Source organism: Mastacembelus armatus, chromosome 14 (assembly GCF_900324485.2).
Source record: "Mastacembelus armatus chromosome 14, fMasArm1.2, whole genome shotgun sequence".
NCBI lineage: Eukaryota > Metazoa > Chordata > Actinopteri > Synbranchiformes > Mastacembelidae > Mastacembelus > Mastacembelus armatus.
This window is the reverse complement of record NC_046646.1, coordinates 16,014,823-16,038,025: the sequence shown is the minus strand read 5'-3', so window position 1 is coordinate 16,038,025 and position 23,203 is coordinate 16,014,823. Positions and strand designations below refer to the sequence as shown.

General features: G+C 39.7%; 2 protein-coding genes across 2 annotated transcripts; both read right to left on the bottom strand.

Moving 5' to 3' along the window:
• Positions 1 to 682: 682 nt before the first annotated feature.
• rab38b (RAB38b, member of RAS oncogene family) lies at positions 683 to 5,810 on the bottom strand. The gene is made up of 3 exons (XM_026327910.1): positions 5,208 to 5,810; positions 3,464 to 3,741; positions 683 to 1,310 (listed from the first exon to the last, which is right to left on the bottom strand). Exons 1-3 carry the CDS (start codon positions 5,434 to 5,436, stop codon positions 1,161 to 1,163), a joined length of 657 nt encoding a protein of 218 aa, XP_026183695.1. The 5' UTR covers positions 5,437 to 5,810; the 3' UTR covers positions 683 to 1,160.
• An 882-nt stretch (positions 5,811 to 6,692) lies between these two features.
• On the bottom strand, positions 6,693 to 22,936 carry grm5a (glutamate receptor, metabotropic 5a). The gene is given in 20 exon segments (XM_026328989.1): positions 6,693 to 9,470; positions 9,955 to 10,124; positions 10,245 to 10,427; positions 10,589 to 10,714; positions 10,804 to 10,962; positions 11,842 to 12,028; positions 12,486 to 12,603; positions 13,199 to 13,325; positions 14,381 to 14,549; positions 14,649 to 14,773; positions 14,853 to 14,974; positions 15,115 to 15,350; positions 18,658 to 18,665; positions 18,900 to 18,999; positions 19,114 to 19,363; positions 20,922 to 21,036; positions 21,238 to 21,499; positions 22,036 to 22,169; positions 22,264 to 22,575; positions 22,819 to 22,936. Coding segments are annotated over 19 exon segments (3,735 nt in total). The 5' UTR covers positions 22,492 to 22,575; positions 22,819 to 22,936; the 3' UTR covers positions 6,693 to 8,554.
• Positions 22,937 to 23,203: the final 267 nt, after the last annotated feature.

Genomic DNA, 23,203 nt, shown 5'->3' with positions numbered 1-23,203 from the left:
GCAACTGCACTGAGAGAATTGGGTGAATTTCATGAAAAGAAACCACAGTGGAAAGTCAAGAAGGGACAGAGTGACATAGGAAGAAGGACATGGAGAGTGGCAACATCTGTGTGTATATACAGTATGTGCATGCATTGTGAAAACAGCAAGATGAAGCAGCACGCAGAAACCAATAAAAAAAGACTTGATCTAGTTACCATGGATACAGAGGGTTGGGCTTTGGCAAGTGAACTCATGAATGTCTGGTTTCCAACCACAAAATCAAAACATTCTTTTCTTCTCAAGAATATTTATGCAAATTAATGAATAAAAAAAGCCAGGCATTACAGTCAAAGAATCTTTAGACAGAAGAAAAAAAAACACTCTCCTATTATCAAGCAAATGTGTTTAACAAGCATTTGATTACTTAACCCTGAACAGCTCCAGTAGAGCTGCTCACCGGCCATGAAAGACTAATTACTGTAGGTGAGCTTCAGGATGGTTGTGTGTCTAATTGTTAAACTCCCTTTCTTTGCAGCTGACCGCCCTAACCAAGCTGTTGCCATAAAAACAAATGTGTTGTTCCTTAAAACAGCCTGATTAATAATGATTATACAACAGAAAGCAATATATCATAATACAATAAGCAGCATTACACTCATATAGGCATACATTAAATAACTTAAAAGCATTTAAAAAAAAAAAAAAAACAATGTATGTGCAAAATTCACAGTTACATTATCTAGGATTCACTGGAAGAGGTCAACATTTTCTTTGTGTCTTGCAGAATAACATTAAAGGAAGCTTGCATGTCTCCCACAGCTTTTTTCCACCATGTTAATGGGGAGTACAATAAAGAGAACGCCCACACAATTATAGTTTTGAAACAGTTAAAAACCAATATACGTTGAGCAAGAATAGCTCCAAAAGCAAGGCTGACCATCTGATACTTTAAAAAAAAATCTAATCTATGCCAAGCAGCATAGACCAAGGTGCCTTACATTTGTTTGTCTGCCAAAAACGTCACACTCACGAGTTGCCAATTTCTGAGTTCATATGACTTGAGTTTACAAACTCTGGTTTGCTGAACACAGTTATCCTTTAAAGGCTGCACGTTGTGTCCATGTCTCTTTATCCTCCTGTGTATCCAGTCTGTTTTGACCCACCACTGCTCTGTCTTTTCATTTGAAGCAGCCAGAGCAGCTCATCTGCTCGTTAGAGTGGAGCTGGGGTGAGATGGTGTCTGGTATTACTGTTTTCAGTATGTCATTTTCCGTGGCCATGATGTGCTTGACCAGGAAGTTTGCAGCAACACTGATGTTGAGATTGTCCTAAAGGAGAGAGATAAACTACAGTTAGGTACAGCTCTTTAACTGTTTACTTCATTTGTACTTAATTTTTTCTTTTTGCATTTTGTAAATATGTATCATGCCTGCTATTTGGACTTTTAATGTTATTTCACAGACAATGATAAAAAAAAATAAAAATAAAGGAACATCTACAGCATGACCTCAAGTAAATCAAATTTAACATATGATGTATGGAAGCCATAAACACATGATTTTCCTGATTCATTTACTTGTCTGTCAGTACTTTTCCAGTGCATTAACATCAACTGAATTACAGCATGTTCAAAATAAACTTAGTGCACTGTCACCTTCATGTGAACAACACCATGTGTGCACATCTGCATGTTTAAAACTGCTTAATTTGAATGCTCTAGACATGTTTTTGTAACCTCTACCAAAGAAGAACGTGCATGTCTGTTTGCACAGCACACCTCTGACACTTCAGACTGAACCCAAGACTCAGAATGTTGAGCATAGATGCCACGAGAAAAGCAGCACGCTTATGCTGTTCCGACACATTTGTGTCAACAGAGGATGTGTATGTGAGGACATTTGTAGAATTTATGTCTATGTGTAAACACAGTGTTTAAATTGGTACACAGAGAGACGTTAATTCAAATTGTACACCACATTTTTTTCCTGAGAATTATTAGTAGGCTCCATCCTAACATAAATATACTGCACTGCACAGAAAATAATTGCCAATACATAACTGCTGTATATTTTAAATACAACCTCAAGATTCAGGGTGCCTAACCAAACCATATACTGTAAATCACAACAGAAGGAAAATATATGATGTAGACGTAGCATCTATTTTATGTAATGCTATTGCCTTATAAAAACTGTTTTTATGTAACTTTGAATCTGTTCAAATAAATTATTAAAAAAACTTTGATGGAAGCAGAATGCAAGATGGAGTATGGCAAACAAAGACTGTTAATCCTCTAACACCTTGAACTCATCACTTCAGTAACATGCTCTGACCCTCCTTTGTAAATATATCTCAGAGTCACTTTCCACAAGGATCCGAAATTCCAGGTGGCTCTGTGGGGATGATTTTCCACTAACTGGAGTGACCTGAGTGGCAGAATACCTCTGTTAAGCGTGTCAACCATTCACTGCAAAGTCCTACAATCCAGCCCTTACCTTGTCATGTAAAGGAATTCTTCAACAGTTTAGAAAATATTCTTATTTGCATTTTTGTTGGGAGTTACTATGAGGATTGATATCAGTCTAATGTCAGTTAAATATGAAGCTACAAAAAAGCACTGTGGCTTTGCATAAAGACTGGAAATTGTTACAATTGCGTTCCTGGCCTTTTTTTTGAACTGTCATTCCCCATCCAGTCTCCAGATGTCCCCAGGCTTTCCCTGTGATTGCCCTGCACACCTGCTTCTCATTACCCATTGCTGAATTCCACACCTACCACATCTGTTTCCATTTCCCTTGTTACCTACCCAGTATATATACTGGTCAAATTCTCCTTGTCTCTGCTCTGTGTGTTTTAGAGTCATAGCATTCTAGCCATTTTTTTTTTTTTTTTTTTAAAAACCTGTTTTGTTTTTTTGTTCCTAACCTGTTCATATTGCTCACCTGGTTTTGGGATTTTCTGCTTGGTTTCTAGCTTTTTGCCTCTTTTTTGCTCCCCTGGGTCTTTATTTGGACTGTATGTGTTTGCTTCTGTTTGAACTTTGGACTGCTTTGTCTTCTGTTCTCCCTGCCTGAGACTGCCTGCCTGCCTGCATCAACCCAAAGTGAGTCTTGTTCTCTTGTGATGTTAATAACCTGTTTGAATTGATCTGCAACCTTGTCTGCCAGTCTCATCTGCACTCGTGGGTTTTCTCTCTGTTTGCCTATTCTTACAAGAATCGTGATAGGAAAAAAGGGAGAAATGATTAACTTGTCTGAAGGTAACATGTGCCACCTACCAGCACCTGTAAAGCTCACTAATTAACAGTATGCAGTACATCTATATGAGTCATTGCACACTGCACAAGAAACAGTCCCACACATTTTATAATAGTTTGAATCCTCATCTAGCTGTCAGTGCAAGCTATTTGCAAGGACAGGTCCTAATACATTTAAATGTATAAATTGTAAATAAAAATATCCTGCTCAGACTCTGATCTCACCTTAGCAGAGGTCTCAAACCACCCAGCAAACCCATGGTCCTTGCAGAACTGGTCCATTTTGATGCCATTGCTGATCAACTCCTTGCCCTGGTCACACTTATTAGCCAGAAGCACAGTAGCAATGCTCTGTCCATTAGCCAACCTAAGTTTGGAGTCCAGGTCCTCTTTCCACTTGATGACGGCCTCAAAGGTCGTGGGCCGTGTCACGTCGAACACTATGAGGGCTCCCATGGCTTCACGATAGTACACTCGTGTCATGTTTCCAAAACGTTCCTGACCTGCGATAAACAAACATACACAGACAGAGCTTCATTCATCAGTATGGCAACGCTGTTGTTCCCAGCCTTAAGTTTGATAAGCTTGTCATTGTTTTCCTACATTTTTTTGAAACAAAACAACTAATTGAGACATTAAGACAGGCAGTATTCCCATGATATAACACATTCCTATGGTTTACTGCCATGTTGCACTTAACCAGATAATCAATGCAGCTGCTTGTTGCTGCTGATCATATGCCTGCTTTAGTTAAGCTTGTATTTTGCCCAAACTGCAATAAAAATACTCTGGCCTTGACTATAGCAGTGTTCATAGAGTATACATGAGAACAGAACCATGTGAAGTGTTTACATATGTACACATATGTCTTCCTCCATATTTGTGTATTGCACAGGTATAGAAATTAGGAGTGGGTTTGGAGAAGTGTCAACATGAAAGTCCTCAGGGGTGTGTGTTCTGTTGTGTAATCTGAATAATTTTAGTCTAAGACCAAGAAGCAGGTGTGAACCACATCCTGTTTGTTTTATATACTATGTCCTCTTAGCAGAAAGGTTTACATGGCTAAATATTGATGCACCAGGGCCTTTGGACTTTGCTAGTGTTACTCTGACGAAGATAAAATGCTGCTACTTCCCTCATTAGTAAGAGGAAATGGAAAATCTAACAGGAACTTCCCCCTTTGGTGCAAGACCGTCTATAGGATTTTTCTTACAAGGAATCCTCTGCTGTGACAGCAGTTTCAGACACACACGTCACACATGTGACTTGACACACCGTCATTTAGTAAACTGATGGTGCAATTTACATTACTCCAAAGTACAACATGTAATATTCAATCCATCAATTCATACAGGTGTGGTCTCTAATTTTGATGGATCCAAGTTAAGTGGTAAAACCATGTACCCTTGTTTGTTTGTTTTTGTTTAAGACTACAATGACACTCCTATGACTGGGTTTAGAATCTCCCTCACATGGCCTTAATCACATGCTGCAGCACCATATCTTCAGTAAATGACTGACTGATATGCATGCTGCTCTTCCCTAAGCTGTGTGTGTGTGTGTGTGTGCGCGCGCGCGCGTGTGTGCACGCGTGTGACAGAGCATTTTTAAGTTGTGAAAGATTGATAATTTTACATCAGTCATGCTTCACTGTGAGTCTGATAAGCATCATCTCTGCAAACTATCAACTTTTCAGGAAGTAACACAGCCTCGCCAAACGAGGCTTTGACTTTTCATTCAGGTTTTGAAAAGGTCCATCAGCTACTGCACTTTTATTAGGCAGGTTTATTATCACCTGTCTGAATGTAAGCATTAAACTGTGCGCCATAGGCTACAAACTCACTACCCATCCGTGAGCCGTTTAGGACCTGTCGGTCAATTCAGTTTGACCTGACAGCAGCAGAGAAGACTCCCTTTATAGGGGCTACTCTGCACTAATGGTAATTACTGGCTGTGTACACAGTCTTACCTGCAATGTCCCACAGCTGAAGCCTCACGGTCTTTGAGTCCCAGTTCAGCACCTTCAGGGCGAAATCCACTCCGATGGTGGCCCGGTAGTTGTGGGAGTAGGTCTGGTGGACGTAGCGCCGGATGATAGAAGTCTTCCCTACCCCCAGGTCTCCGATCACCAGCACCTTGTACAGGTGCTCCTTTCGGAGACTCTGCATACCGTTAGGGTGTGATGGTTGATTGGTCATTCCACTTGGCGCGTCTCAAACGCAGCAACTCTCTTTCCTAACTTTGACTCGGTGTGGGTGCGGTCTCCTTCGTCCACTAGTCCTTGTGCGTCTCTTCTCTCCTTGCGGGTTTAGGAGCCGCCCGCCTTGTGCGCCCTGTGGGGAAACACTGAGATCTGCTCAGGCTGTGCTCGGGAAGTTGAAACCTCGCCCCGTCACCCCAGTCCAGCGGTTTATAGGAGGCGCATATGGCAACATCAAATAGATTTCACTTGAATTTCCTGAAATTAGATTTCAGATATCTCCAGTTTAATTTAGACTAGTCACAATTCAATTTAGGATATCTGACAAGAGTTCACGGCTCGAAGTAGAGGTGCAGAGAAACGGTCGTTCTGTTGAAGTCAACAATTGATGAGTCATTCAGTGAAACGGGTGTCATTTCCACTTTGTAATTTTCATGAAGAGGAAATTCTTTTTTTTTTTCTCTTAAACCTACAACAAGAAAAACATGTCAATCATCCAAATATGTTTTCCCACCTCAGGCCTAAAAACGGATTAAATATTAACATCGGATTTCAAGGATAAACAATGACACTGCAGCCTTATTCTCTCCCTGGGCCCATCAAAACTATTATGCTCCAGCTAGGAATAAACTGTGCCCATGATCCGAGTGAATTTTAATTTCACTGAACAATTTTGGTCTGTAACTTATGGCTTAGGAAATTATATCACGTTATTTAATGAAGAATGCCCTAAAAACCCTATTTCCCTTTAGGTTTATTAATTATCACATGGTGAGTTGACACAATTATCTTATTTAGATAAGGTTCATAAGTAACATTGACTTAGGAAGTGTTAAAAATAACACCACACATGATCCAGTTCTTAGCAGCAGCAGCTCCTTAAAACATACTCTAGTCTATTCCAATGCTTAAAGTGATATTATAAAATGGTATGCCAGTGTAATGAGTCCTTTTGAAACTTTTTCCAGCTGCAGTTATCATTTTGATGTAATAGCTGTAAATAAATATGTTAATTCCTGTTATTGCAGTCAAGAATTTCTATTTTAATTTTCATGAATGACATATTCCTACAATGCAAATAAGCATTTACAAATTACTATAAAAAGTGTTTTGCCCTTTGGATGGAAAACTTTAATGCCACATAAGCGTAAGTGCTATGTCAGGCAGTATGAAAAGCAGAAGAGATAAGACAAAGATAAATGTTTTCTGTAGATAATAGAGAATTCCAGGAATACAGTGAAAATGCCAGTTAACACAAACCTGCATGCAAATATGGGAATTGTCTGCTTTTTTTTCCCATTGACACTAGTAAAAAATACTGCACATTTCAAGAACAACAAATGCATTCTTCAGTGTAAACATACAAAAAGAGCAGAAATGTAGATTCAAATGTTACTTAATAAAGAAAAGCTAAACCCCTACACTGTACATGAACATCTTCAGTTACATCCTACATATAATTAGAAGTTGAAAAGCTTCAAGCCTGTGAATTCAGACTGTTATTCCTCAGAGAAACCAACAATGCAGATATAAAAAGAATATCAGTTTTCAAATTTAAGCATTAATAGCCAAAATGCCATAAATATTATAAAAAATATCATTCCTATAATACCTGAAAGGGTAGAATCTATGTGGACTTACAGTAGGATTCTCAATGTGAGCCCATTTGCAGAAACACAATGCAATTTACTGTAGGGACACATTGGCACGTATGGGTAAAAAGCCAGACTGGACTCTGTTTTGCAATAGATGTCTGACAAATCTGGAACATGTCCAGTTCACTTCGCTCCTAAAACTAATCTTAAAACATATTAATATCAGCAATATCATCCTTACCTTGATACTGTATATTTTAATTTAACTGGTTTGAAGTGTAGAATATTTAAAAGTAATAACAAATACAACTGAGTGCAAACAAATATTGACATCATGCAAACTGGAAACATTTTTGAGCCAGCAGATGACGGCGCTCATTCTGCAGGTAGAGGTTAAAGTCAGTGGGTATTTTGGTTCAGACATATCCTGAGGTGGAAAATAATTTTGGTCCACTTCATGTAGTCATCTTAGATTCAACTAAGTCACATCAAGAGAAAAACCATAAAGAAGACATCAAAGTAGGTCATAAGCTCATTGTGGGTGAGACACCTGGTGATGTTGTGTCCACTGAGACAACGTCTTATATTCCCTTGAGATGTAAAGAGCTCCTGTCCTCTTGGGATGGGTTTCATTCTCAGGTCACTGAGAACTGTGCACAAAAAGAAACTGCTTCTTGATTTGCATATTGTAGTATCTGTAGACTTTCTCCTTGTCTTAACAGGGCTGACAACAAGTTAGACAGGAAAATGTCACGTTTGGACATTTGATTTCAGACAGTTATTTGAGCTGTTTTCCTTTGGACAGATGTCTTCATTCTGATATCCAATCTACATCCTACTAGGTCTCAAAATAAAGGGTAGGAAAAGTTATCAGTAAGGAAAATGTCACATGTACAGAAAGTTAACAGTAATACAGGAAATAAAACAAGGTCACACTTTGTTTTATGTTAATATGTAATGCAAGATATATAACTATTTTTAATGTTCTGATACCTGCACTTACCTAAAAAAAAAATTATTAAAAAAAAGCTAATGCCATTGTGAGATTCATTATATTAACAACCTTTATGCCAAAATCTATTTTGACATAATCCAAAGAAGCACCAAACATAAATATTTGGTAAAGTCCCCCCCAATTTTTATTTGTACCATTTAATAATGAATCTGTATTTTCTTTGGAATTTGAAATGTGCATTAGAAACCTGTCAGACTAAAACGCTGTAAAATGCCCACGTGTTAATTTTAATTTGACATTTTTTTACTTGCTAGGAAGCAAAAGATGAAGCCCTGACATTGTGCAGCTTCATTTCAGTGTCACTTATTTCTGTCACTGGTGTTTTTCTATCCTCTCACTGGAAGCATGTGTGGGTACATTTAATCCAATGTGAAAATGACAATGTTTTTAAAAAAAAATCTGTTTAAACATTCAAAATAGCCATATGTAGGAAGGCCTCCAAGAGTTTGGTTCAGTCCAGAATCGTCGTCTTCTTGAAAAGAGGATGCACATAGAGAAAGAAAGGTTTAGAGGGAGGAGGAGCTCTGGCTGTAGTGCCTCAGCAGCAACTGGTCGTATTCAGCTTCAGAGGCTGGGGACAGCGAGGGGGGCGAACTGCCATTAGAGCTCATTGAGTCTCGAAATGGGGAGGGAGGAGTCAGAGCCAACAGCTCCTCCATATCCTTGACTCGTCTGGTACTCATGCAAGTCCCAGCCAGGTGCTCGTAAATCTTACCCGCTGGACGATTCTCACAGAAATTGGAGACAGGCATGACCTCAGCATATGTGGTGACAGTGGAGGGGGCCTGTCTGCCCCTGGATGTGAGGTACTGAGGAGGGCATGGGGCCGTATCTATAGCTGTAGGCAGAGCAGTCGTGGAGATGGGGCTGATGTTACCTCCCCCTGGTAGCATCATGGTGTTGAGCTCACTGATGTTGGCAGTGAAACGGTTAACCACAGAACTGATTTGATCCATGATGGTGGTGCCCTGGGTTTGGACACCAATTATCCCTATTCCAATGTCACCCACACCTATGATGCTAGCATCCTCACTGTCCACTACAACGATACCCTGACTGTTGTCCCCACCTCTTCTTCTGACCCCAGCAGGGTGTTCAGGTATATAGGTGGATAAAGCTTGAGCCTCTTCTGCATCCACCCCTCCCTGGAGAACCCTTCCCTTCACTGCATGCTGGCTGATGGTGGGCAGTGGTGACTGAGAAGGCGAGCAGACAAAGGGCAAAGACACTTCTGGCTCTTCATATTGCTCTTTGACAGCAGTGTCCACAGGTGTATCTCCTCCTTTGGAGAAGGGTTTGATGATGGCCGTCTGGTTTGTCTCGACTGTTTCCTTTTTCTTGACGTGGAATGACATCCTCTTCCATAGATTTGGTCTGTAGCTGCGCTCGTTCTGCACCCAACTCACAGATTTCCCATTGGAACTGCAACATGTAAAAATAAGTTACCTTCTTCTGCATATATGGAATAATGGCAGATATCTTGATAATACTTAGTCAAAAAATCTTCATCTGTCTACCATGAGACTTATGTTCCATTTCTTGTTAGTATTTCTACCATCCCCCATTCTATCTTTTGCTTTCAGTGTAATTTTACATCTCCTTCCATTTTCCTTTATCTTCCCTAGAAAGAGTAATCCTTGAAGGCAGTGGGTCTCCTCTGAGAGTACTTAACCCAAATCAAGTAGCCATTTCTCTGCTAAGGGACTGTGTGTTTCTTGGTTTCACATCCACCTTGTTGCAGCTCTGACTTAACACAGATAGTTTAAGACACAACAGTTGTGTTTTTGAAAATATTTCATTGGAGCTGTCTTTCTATACATGTGCGGAGATATCTTAAGTATATGGCCTTAAGGAGGACAGTGTTTTACTTGAAATATTTGTATTTGATTTGCTTATGAGGCGTCACCTGATGTTGTCCTGTGCAGAGCCACGACGTCGAAACAAGTTGGCCATGCTGCTAGTGGACTTGCCAGATTTGGCGGCTTTCTTGGCATCACCTACATGCATGCGCACCACTGTGGATGTTGTGAAAGCACTGCGGACATTTTTCTCAGGCTTGGCGAGCATGATGTAAACCTGATGACGAAAACGAACAGGAATTAACTATTGGTATGAAGATGCAGTGATGAAAAATACTTTCAATATACAGATGATTCTTTGAGTTTTTCCTCATTGTAATTCTGTTTCATTTCTCACCTTTGGGACAAACATGCAGCAGAGAGCCACTGTGGCACTGAGGCTGACACTGAAGCACATGGTTATGATCTTATAGTTTGAGCCAAAGTAGATCGGAACAAATGCCAGCCAGATGATACAGGTGGTGTACATGGTAAAGGCAATATACTTAGCCTCATTAAAATTAGCTGGTACATTACGAGTCTGTAAAACAAAAGAAAATGAAATATCATTTAAAGTGGGGTAAAGTAGATAGAATAGAATAGAGATGAAAACTGAAAAAAAATACTCTGTACAAAGACAGAAACAAACTAATCTAAGAAAGTGTGCCAACCATTGTATTAACTACTGTTAGGGTGAAGTACCTTGAAGGCGTAAAAGGTGCAGCTGAGGATAAGTAGGCCATTATACCCCAGAGGTGCCACCACCCCCAGAGTGGTCAAATTGCAGATCAAGTGTACCTCACGGATACTAGGATAGTCATAGATCACCTGGAAGGAGGCAAAGGAAAAGGTTGCTCAGGTTGAGTAACTGAATGTACATGAACATCCCCCACATTGTGTAGCTTATATACACACACCTGTGGTGGCTCTATGATCAGAAGTGCCACAATAATCCCTAGCTGCAGCAGTATGAGTAGGAAGGCGATGACCAATTGTGCGCAGGCGGACATAAATCGAGGTTTCTTAGTGCAGATCTTCTTCTTGCTGCCTGCCAGGATCCGTGCTATACGGTTGGTCTGGATAAAAAATAGATCAAATTGTTATCTAGGCTTCTCTTACATCAAGCAGAATACTGTTCACAATGATTCATAACAATAATCCCCTTTTCAGTTCCCAGATCTTAAACCTCAGCCTACACACACATCCTCAACTTCTACCATACCTCCCTTTTAAAACTGGACACCATCCAGTCTCTGGAGGAAGATCTTTTATTCCTGCCCTTTTCCTTACAGTAGATGCACAACTATTTAGGCTGAAAACCTCAAAATATGGGACTATAGCATACATGTTGTCTGATAGTTGTTCATAAGTGAAATCAGAAAGGCCCTATAAATTAAAAAAAATATTTTTCAATAATTAAATTCTGCAAAAAGCATGTAATTTATGGCTCATAATGCTTACAGGTGAAATTGCATTAACAATAGGCTATTATGGTTAGTCTGGTCTCTACAAAATTCTTCAACATACACAGTATCCAGTTCTGTACGTGTTTGATGAAAGTCGGTGCTCTGCACTTTTGGTCAGTGTACATTTTGCAGTTTTGGTCTGCTGACTCTTGAACCTACTATTCAAATGCAACTCAGTCCCAGCATCCTCTTTCACATGGCAATGTGTCAGGAAAAATGGAATAAACAAAGACATTGAAATCTGTCATTTAATCAGACATTTAATAAGAGGGTAGAAGAATAACATATTCATTTGTGGCACAGTTACAGTGCATTATTTAGTGGCATTATAGAAATTTAGAAATAGAAAACTGTGAAATCAAATTAAGCAAATGATGGAACTGTACGGCTTTAACTTCTAAAGTTTCACAGGAAGTGAAACATGAAGCTAACCTATACTATTACTTGAACTGTGTAAATTTGTTCCTCTGTCTCCTGGCAATAAAATACCTTGGTGACCAGAGCAGAGTAGCTCATGGCAGGGGACAGGCCGATTCCCAGCCTTTGGAGGTAGCAGTAGACTATGTGGGGCTTGGCGATAAGGGTGAAGGTGCAAAGGTAGCCCAGACAAATTCCAGCCAGGATGATGTAGCAAAGCTCACGACTGGATGACTTGACCACAGGAGTGTCCCAAAATCTACCGATAAGTCAGAATTATATACACATTCACAAATTTGCTAAAAATTGGCCTGAACAGTAAATTTAGATTCATTTGAACCAACCAATTACATAATAAGCCATTTGTAGTTTACTGTAATACATTTTAAGTTATAATGCAGCTCTATATATTTGTGCTTGTTTTTAAGTTGTTATATAGCAATTTCCTAATATCAACACTGGGTTATTTACATGTTGTGGGTTTTCTCTGGGTACTCCATCTTTGTCTCATAGTCCAAAGAGATAGTCTGAGGTTAATTGGTGACTCTAGAGTGCCTATTGGTTTGAATGTGAGTGTCTGGTTTCTGTTTTTTTTTTTTTTTTTTTAAAACTGTGCAAAGTTGAACTATTACGCATTGCTATTAATTGCTATATTGTCCTAAATAGTGCTAGTGATTTTCAGTTTGTATGCTGGGAGAACTGTAGATTGTAATTACTTAATGAAGACTGAAGTAACAAAAAGCGTAGCCATGAGGCCCAGGCAGGCAAACACCACTGCAGCGATGGGCTCTGGATCCCCCCAACGCACATACTGCACCGGGATTGGCTCACAACCTTAGGGATGCAGAGAGATCATGGATGAGGAAAAAAAACGAACAGAAAAGTTTAACCACTTCATAAGCTTGATGTGGAGAGACTCAGATTGTGTTATGTGTAAAATATTCAGTCTACAGTACAGTGGGGTCATGAGATGAGGCAAATATGTTGTGAAACATTAAAAGGATCCCTAATGGAGAAAAAGTGCTTGAACAGAGTGATAATAGGATAAACAAATACAGAGGTGTTGTGTTATGGGAGATACACACAGTATACTTTAACTGTTCCAACTACAGACAAACTAAAATACTGTATTGTGGGATGTGGTTTCAAACTGTTTTGATAGACTTTGAAGCTAAGAAATCTAAGCTTCAGCCAAATCCTTTATTCTGGCAGGAATCTCAAGTCTCTTGGTGTGTGTACACTACGTATTTGTGTTGATTTCTGTGCAGTAGGGAGTTTGTCTTAGTTTAGAGTGTTAGTGGTCTGTGTGCTATGTAAGATCTGAGGGGATTTTGAGTGCACCATCAGTGTTTGACCCAGATTTGTGTCTCTTCTGGCCGGGTTGGAAATCGTGCATTTGTAAGTAATGGAGACATAAAAGTGTGTTTACCCGTAAGGTCATCTGTAGGCCAGGAGCCCAGGACACAGGCTCGACAAGTATACTCATCAAACACAAACTCATTGTCTTTGCAGGGAGTACAGGTCCAGCAGCAGCTCACCTCTCCTTTACGGATTACCTGAGACGTACACACACATTCACACACATTTAAGACAGGGCAGAAAGGTCTCAAAGCTCCAATGGCACGTTTCTGTAGCTAATCTTACACTCTGAATGTCCTATAGGGCTAGGAGATGAGGATTTCTTTCTCAGGAGATTAAAAGGAAAAATGTGTAGGAAAAAAAAAAAAAAAAAGGTTTTGTCTTAGCAGCCTTTTAGCATAGAAATACAAGAGAAAATGAACTAGGGTACAGTATGTGGGTCAGTGGTTAGTCACTTGACATGGAGAAGGCCTTAGTGTCAGGTCTCACCTACTGTTATTTCTGTGTGAGTTTACATGTTTGCTTGGGAATATAACAGCTGCTGGAGGTTTCTCTCACAATGTAAGACATGCAGGTCTGTGGAGTGGGTACTTTCACTTTTAAGAAAACTTTCTTTTAATTTGACAGTTTTTAATGTAGGACTTCTACATGCAGTATCATTCTTTCATTTCTGTTTCCAGTCTGCATATTAACTCTGTGATGGTAACCTGGAACTTTATATGCATGTGTAGGAAGGGTTTACTGTTAGAGACTTGGGATGATAAAGAGGAGGCAGACTGCATGATTTGGTGGCTATGGAGGGAGTTAGTCAAGCCCTGATTGGAGATGATAGAACCTAAACAAAGAGCTTTGCTGATTCCCTGGTGCAGTATTTGAGGATCAGATTGGACTGTTTTTGTAGACCTGTGGGATCAGTTTAAGACTGCTGTGTGGGTGTTGCCTGGCAGTATTCTTCAGAAAAACTATGACATGTTCTCTGGTGTACAGGGAAGCACGAATGTAAGAAACCATCTGTTTTTTTGGTTGAAAATAACCTTTACAGAAACAACTGGTGTCAATATTAGGAAAAGTGGATTTCCATTATATAAAACCTGGTACGATGTAGACTATAAATATCATTGAGGAGGAGGACGTATGCTCTACAGCATGCATGTAAATAAAATATAGGTACAAAGAAACTCAAAATAGCATGTAGAGATTTCTAACACATCTATCAACAATGTTAAACGATGTGTGGTGGGCTGGTGAATACCTTGATCTGTGCCTTCTGGCAGGGCTCAGAGCAGACTGACTGAATGATTTCACTGTTGTTACTCCAGATTTCTTCATCGTTCATCTTTAGGCCACCCTGATCCCAGCTTCCCACATGGATATAAGCATACTCATCTTCGCCTATGTGCTTGAAGTTCATGATTTCATACCTGAGGTACATATACTGTATGCATGAAACATATGCAAAGTTGTACCATTCTTTTCTTCTATGTCATATATTTCTTTTCTTCCTTTGCCAACATCCTTACCTGCCAGGTGAGTCACCATTCTGGTCAAAGTGGATGGTCTCCCCAGATACACCAGTAAAGTTAGTTTTCATCAAGAAATCCAGCAGCTTGCGGCCATCGATGGGCCGCATGGCCTCACACAAACCCTGGGGAAATGTAAACCCTGTCAGTATTGTGAGGGCCAATGTGAAAGTGCACAAATGTACAAACTGTTCACTATCATACCTTATAGCCCGGACAGAGGGATTGCTGCATGGCATGAAGGCCGTAAGCCATGGAATAAATGGCATTTATCACAAAGCCCATTTTGGTGTCTTGGGCATATTGATGCCGCAGAGACTCTCTCCCTGTGGAGAACAGAGACCTGCTCAGAAGGAGAAACCCTGTCACTGTAATCTAAAGTGTAATCTAATCTAAAATTTTTGAATTGAAACAGACTAGATGACCAGTGGAAAGTGTGGAGACATGATCTCTGTGCTGTACTAACAAGTGCAGGTGCGGTTGTACACGGTGCTCTCCTGAGGATGTCCTCTCAACCTGCACTGAAAGCGGTGCTGCCAGAACTCAGGGAACCAGGGGTTCCTCAGGTTGGCATCAGGCTTTAGGTTCAGGTAATAATCATCAAACCAGGTCACATACGCCGACTTTAACTTTATAGTGATTCCACCCGCTGCCTCCTTCTCATAGCTGTCAGTTACATCATACCTGTCTGCCCAACCATCACTGGGCAAGAGGAAGAGAAAACATAGACAAAGGTACAGCAGGTTGTTAGAAGAAGGTAGAAGTAAAGATTAGACTCAGCAAGAATATATATATTTGATATGTTTTATTCCTTTTTATAGTCTATAGGTTTTTTTTTTTTTTGTGGGTTTTTTTTTTTGCTATTGAATAAAACATTTTAAAGTCAAGTGCTGAAATATGTACAGGGATAAATACAAACTATTTTTGGTACATCTTTCTGTAGTATAGCTTACTAAGTCTTATACAGAAACCAAAGTATTCAGGAGGTTGCACAGGACTTTATGTATTCCTGATTTGTTTTTAATGTTAAATGTACATTGTCAGAACAATGTTGCACAGATTGAAGAAGGCAGGTGGTGTCTTGCAAAATGAACCTAAAGACTGCTCTACGGAGTTACAGTAGAATTAAAAATGTATCATGATGACTCAGAGGTACAAAGACTCACTGGTTGATAAAATAAAAGTAATTGCTTCCTCATCCAATCCATGAATTGTAAAGTGAATTTTAAATATGTTGTTTATGTGCAAAGTTAACTTGTAATAAACCTGCAGGGATCAAAGTTTGATGGTGTCAGAAGGAATTGGCTGGTTGGGATAGAGAAGCCTGGTATCTGTTCTTCTGAATGTGCTAGGTTTTCTTTTTGCTTTTATTACTTACATGGTCACATAACTTTGCTTGCAAAGTTTGTGTCTGGCTGCTCATTAATTGGATCTCTGTAAGCTCATTATCTGTGAAGTCCACTGAGACATTCTTAAAATGAAGAGCATATTGATTTGCTTGACTTAACAAAAAATCTGAAGCCTGCTTTGTAGGAACATGCTGTTATTATAATTTTGAAATCAGATCATATTGATTTGTAAATGTTATGTGATTAACTTCATTTAACAGAAAGGCTGTTTGTGACAACACCTTCTGCCTAACGTTACTGTGCAAAACAATCAATGGACACTAGCAGCATCTCTAGACACAGGTCTGCTATTAAAAAACATTGTGGGTTGGACTCTTTCTCATCTGTGAAGTTTTCTACTCCATTTATTATTATCGCTCAGACATGACAGTTGTCTGCAATCAACACAGAGAGAAGGCTGATCACACCTTCACACGTATCCACACATGTAGACATGCACACCTCACATTTGCACTCTTTCTGACAAAAAAAGAAAAGCAGTCATTTTTAAAACTTTACTAACCAAACTGGAGTTACACAACAGCAGTGTGGGTGGATTTTTTATTATGCCTGGTTCTCTGGGAGAGGTAGGAGATTATTTCATAACATATCCTTAGGGAAGCTAGTGTAGAAATGGTACACAAGCAAAAGAGTCAGAAATGAATATGAAAAGCATGGAGAGCTTTGACTCTGGATAGTTTGAATCACTCTTGAACGAGAGCTCTGAAACCCACACATTGACCTGGAAGGGCCATATGCTGTATGAAGCGTGTTGCTACACCACCCACAGGCCTGAAGACACACAGGCTCGTATTTCACCTCATATGGCACAATACCTGTCAGCTTTTCTGAGAGGACCCTTTAGAACCCTAGTATGAACTTGTCATGGGAAAGATGTCCACTTCTAAAATGGATCCACAAAAATCAAAACAACTTTCTGAACCAAACAGGGAAAAAAAAAACACTCTGCTACAGCATAAGCAATATTGATTGCTGCATTTCTGGTTTACTCAGGTTCTCCAGTATGTGGTGGTATTTGTACATGGGAAGCCAATGTGGGATCACGTTGCATTACTGACACTTGTAAATCCAAGTGGCTGATTGTAGCACTTTAATTAAATGGCTGCCACACTGTACGTCTCCTCTGATAAATGTGGCAGTCTATTCATACCCTTCCAGGGACAAGGAAAAGTAGCAGTAATGGGGAATTTTTGTAGGGAAAGCCAATTATATTAATCAAAACATAATCTGAATCTCAGGATCAGTAGGGAGCATTTGGAGTAATTATAAGCTGATTACATTTAATTGATAGGATGAAAAAGAGTGAAGTATAGAGTGGTGGGAATGTCACTAGATTTGCATGGACAGTAATGGGAAATCAATTAAAGGTGTTTAGTACAATAAGTCTTTTAACCTGAACTGACCATACTGAATCATTATCACTGACCAAATCATTAGCTGTTAGCAGAGGTATTGCCTTCAGTCCTGCTTGTTTTAACAGCGCTCAAACACTTACATAGCTAAGCTGAACACAGGCTAAGCCTATTAAGACTTTGAAAACCACAGACAATCGTAATCCAATAACTGACGTTAATAATTTCAAGCTAAACCATTAACCAGTGATTTGTTCTGTAATCTATTCAAGTGAACAGACTGAATGTACTGAACTCAATCTAGTATGAGCCAGTGCTGCAGCTGGTGATGCAACTGTTTAGTTTAGGAAAAAATTGAGCAAGGTACAAATCTTTAAGTTGAACCGAACATGATTCAAATCAGCAAGCTGAATGGCACATTCACCCTCTAACATAAGAGTCACTAGATTACATGAATATCTGCACAAAATTTAATAGCAATCAATTTATTAGAAGTGGAACAATTTAACTTAAGATAAATATTAACTGTGTGGTGGCTCTAGAGCGAAAATGAAAGACAAAGTTTCATAGACCATCTTAATTGTATGACATTTCTGTGACATATGCCCAAAATTTTGATATCTCCAATAATTTCTATACTCCCAAGCTGACGGCTGACAGTAGCTTGGATACAACCGTTCAAAATAGGCTTAAGCAGTGCTGGCAACTCAACAAAACAAAAAAAGCCCATCATCTGCTCCTTCAGTCTCTTTCTATAAATGGAACCTACGCATGCATACACTGCGCTGCACACAAACACTGATGACAAATCCTCATGGCTGACATGAAAAGAATAGTTTGTGCAGTTAACAAAGAAGGATAGCAAGAAAGGTGATGAAGGTTTAAAAGAAAAATGCCATGGTAGAAGAACAGAATTTTAATTGGACACATAATTTGCATGTATAAAATGATAGCATCAAGAAGGACAGGAATCTCAGATCTTATTAGTTTCAAAACCCAACAGCATGGTGCAACATCTTAACTATAATGTTAAGCAGACAACAACACCGACTGTTTGAAGGCTTTTATATGGTGATATGAATTTTAAAGCAAGGTGTTTTAGGAGTACAGTATGTAGTTCAAGGTTATTTTATGATTCCTGCTGTCATAGTTGAACGACAGCCTATATATGTGGCTCCTAATGAGGAAAGGCATTTATAGAACACCAGGGATGAGAGTGAGCCAGAGAGCTAAACCTTAAAATAAAACCTGTCATTCTTGGAGGAGATTGAAACCTCCAGCTAAATCAACCCCCTCTTCCCCACTTACTTTTTCTCATATTTTTAAACAAGCATTTCCTCTTCTTGAATGAATTTATAACTTAGTTCTAATTATTTCAATGGCAGACCTTTTTAGAAAATGTTTAATTTACTGTATTTCTGACTCATAAAAGTTCCTGGCATAACATAAATACAAAACAGGTCATTAAAAATACCTTTAGTTTCCAAGACCCCCAGTGATGTGATGTGATGAAGATGATAATACGGATGATAAGAGGACAGTGATGACCCCAGCGACAACAAACACATCTTTTACGATGATGCTGGACATCTGATGAGTCTGGATTGAAAATGAACACAACACTAAGAGACCTGGAGCAGTTTTTTTTTTTTTTTTTTTTTTTTTCCCCCTGCCATAAATTACAATTTTTAATCCACCACTCACCTTCCAACCAGCAGAAACTCCCCCACCAGGCGTTGTCGTCTCATGGCCATCAGTATGCCTCGGACCGTCATGCCCTCACAGAAGCAGGCCACCACCCTGGCTTTAGGCAGGTGGGCTCGTAGTTTCTGCAATAGCTTATCGAAGCTCTGTTCCCCTGCATTGCTGTATATCTTATCAGAGTGGGCAATGCAGAGTCCCTCCTTTGCAGCCATATCTTTAAACGCTTCCATGCCACTCTCACCATAATTACCTATGGTTGGGACAGAATGGCTGTTATACACAGAATACTGCATACATTAAACCTGGAGATTGTTACCTAATTACAGCTAACAAACCAAACAGATTAGACTTAGACAAAAGACTTTAAGAAAGTATTTCAGATATTGGGCAGGTATGTGTTTTTTTTTTTTTTTTTTTTTATTCCCTTTAATTCCACTAGAATTTAAAAACCTGCTGTTGCTACTAAATGTTGTGCATTTATACAGTTTTTGTTGTGCTACATGGTGTGGTGTAAAATACACTGCCAACACTTGAATCTGGTAATTTTGTCCCAGTTATGGGGACTGTCAGGGGTTAGACTTCGCTGTTTTTGCTGGAAATTAGGTCACCTAGTTATTACTCTTTGCAAGTGTAGTCTCTCTGGTCACAACAGTGTCTGAGGCATCCTTTTCATTACTACATGTGAGTTTTACTCTCACATGCCTCTGTGAGTGGTACCACAGTCTTTAAGTTTTTTTTTCAAACTCACCTTTTACCTTATTTTAGCTTTCTGTGAATGTTACTATTGACAGTGTCATTTGTTTTCATTATGATCATTTGATGTGTTTTATCTTTCCTTTGTAATTGTCCAGATAGTCTTTTTGTGAATACAAGAAATGCTAAGGACTTTTCCACAGAACATTTTTAGTTGTCATGTAACTAGTCAATACTTTACTATATAAATCAAGCATGTGCATATAATAACAAATGTGCAGTTTTTTTGCAATGCACCACTCCCGCTATAGCAAACACTAGCAATGTGCTGTAGTTTGCTCCATAAATAAAATATAAGAAATAAAATGTAATGCTTGTCTTATAATAAGAGATACATATGACTTAAGGTTTATCCTGGAAAATAACATTTAGTATGCAATAAAATCCTTCTCTGTAACAGTTTAATATTTTTATGGAATACACTTGAATGATCCAGGCAGGATTTTGCAATTATTCTTATCCAGAGGGATTTATTTCATAAACATAATGGCCTCAAGGAAGAGTAAATTAATTGACTGAAAAGCATATAATATTTAGGCTGATATTGAGAATGATGCCAATGTGTTTTGTTTCAGATTAGGCAGGATTATAGATCCCAGGCCTGGATCTTTTAAAGTTGTGACACCCCTGTGTGTTCATGTTCAGAGCAAGGGATGGGACTACTTTAAGATAAGAGTTAAGAGATCAGCCTTGTATCTGCACTATAAAATATGATAGATTCACCATCACAGTAACGGCTGTATGAATGTAATCGGTGAAATCAGTTGACAGAGTGCCATGATGTCCAGAGCTCAAAGCACGACAGGTGTTTCTTAAAAATCTTTGACTATACGTTTTCCTTTAATGAAAATAGCAGAGAGAAAAAGAAAACATGTATTAGTACTGCATGTATATCTGTGTATCTACTGTAAAAATGCAGTATAAAGGAAAATGCTTCTTTTCTGCCCCTTCAAATAACTAAAACAAAAACTTTGGCATTGAAAGTTTAAGAAAGGAATGTCATAATATAAGAATGGGACATGTAAAACTGGAACATACACGTGCACGGCCCTTACCCTCTGTGTGTATTGCAGACACGTAACTCCAACTGTATCTCTTGACTATGTCCACCATAGCTCTGGCCTGTTGCATATCTGATGGCACTACCCTCAAAAAATATTTATACAGGCTCTGTTGGAAGAAATTTACATGTTCACAGGTCTGCAGTATTGCCTTTTTTCAAATTGATACATATGCATTCATTCAATAACTGCTACTATAAACCTCAACCCATGAAAGCTTCATGGACATTACCTTTTTAGAACGAGACAAAGTTTATGTAAATTAAAATTATTTCAGACTTTGACAATGTTCTTTGTTAGCTGGTCTTACCTTGTCACTGAGATCCATGCTAGTGGCTGAGTAGGCTATCTGTGGGATGTTAAAGAGCTGGAGCAGATTTTGCACCTGGATGGCCACAGAGCTGGATCCTGGTCCAATCAAGCCCACGATGGGCTTCTTCCCCTGAAGGAGCAAGCTACCTGCCTCTGCAGTGCACCTGCCCTGACTCTCCTCCTCTTCATTGGACACTAGTGTGTCCCGAATGAACTCAATACTCTGTTCTAGTGCCACTGCAGAGTGCCAGCATGAGTCCCTGGTGGAGAAAGATTTAATTCACATTTTTGTTTTGGCAAGCAGGACAGGAATAAATGGTGAGGACAGTTTAGAGCAGTCGAATAGACGTACATAGTCTGAGTCTCATGCTTTTCAAAGAGCCATTTGACTAAGACACAGCAGTTTGTGTGGAATCCAAAGTTTAGCCAAAGTTAGTGAGGTTTAATTTGGCCAAGTCCACACACAAATAAAAAAAAAACAAAAAAAACATTAACTTCAGTTTTTCTTTGCTTAGTTAAGTGGTAGACGTGCCGACAATCACAGCCACTTTGTACAGGCTGTTAAAACCATTTCCCTTGCTTTAATGATTGGAATTCAAATACAGTGCATTGCACTGAACAAAGCTCATTAGACATTACATGAAAACAAAATGCAGGAAACATTTGCTGCCAACATGATGAGCCGCAACTGGTGGCATGTTCACTCTTATTTTACATCAGCGTTCTTTGGTCCACATCGAACCTCAGTGGCCAGGGTCAGGAGCTTTATAGGACCCATTTGTGGATGATTTCTGACCTGATCTCACAGCCCAGGGTGATGTTCGGGAGAATAGTGGGATCTGCGTTAATCCGGTCCAGAGTGTGCATCATGGCCTCTACTCTCTGGATCCCATACTGCTCACGCACCGCACCACACTTTCGCTCATGGACCTGACCAGAATGTAACACAACTGGATTAGTAACATTTAACACATATATACACACATGGAAAAAAAATGCGTACACGCACACACACACCATGTACCTTGTCTGCAGGTGGTTGGTGGTGAACGGAGAACAGAGCTCCTATGATAATGTCACCAGGGATATGTGCCAACACCCTTCTCTCATTGTTCTGGGCTCTGACCGCAACCCCAGCTATGAGGCCCAGCAAACTCAGATCAACTCCAATTAACACACTCACTGTCAACAACCTCACATGTAACTGCAGTCTGTTTCCCATCCCTGTGCTCCTTCTTCCACCTCCTGCCATCCTCTGTCCTTTTAGAGCTGAGGCTCAACTGGATGTGTTTTCTTTGGCATGGTGCTTGTAGTGCCAAGGGTCAGGGTTAGATTCCTGAAAAAAAAGGTAAGGGATAGCAGATAGTATACTTACCACACAGTGAATTCAGTGTAAGCATTTTAGATATACCAAAAACGATATCACGTGGTGCTGAACAGATGATGGAAGTGCATCAGGCAGCTCAGGTTAATCAGACATCTAGGCTGGAGGTCCAGTGGAGTATTAACAAACTATGTAAAACAAATGTAGCTTTCCTGTGTTCAATAATTAAATCGCTAGAAGCCAACTTCAGCTTACCTCATGTCTGCCAGCTGCAGCCTTACAGATGCCATTCCTTCTGAGAGCATTTCCATCAGCGGAGAGCAACAAGAGAAGCTGCAGGTTTCTGCTCCAGCTCGGTCTGACACTTGGCTACAGCAAACTGCAAATAGCAGCAAATAACATAGCCCGCTGCTGGAACATGTTTTAGCCTACTGACGCACACAGTGCGCCCCCCTACTTCTTCCTCCTCCTCCTCCTCCTCCTCCTCCTCCTACTCCAAAACTGTGGATTGCATAGAGCATCAACAGTGTATAAATGCGCAGAACTGTGGAAAGCTCCGGGAGGGAAGCCACGCAGCCCACAGACGCGTGTTTAACACAAGAAAACAAATGTGCAAATTAACAATCAAACATTAAAATCT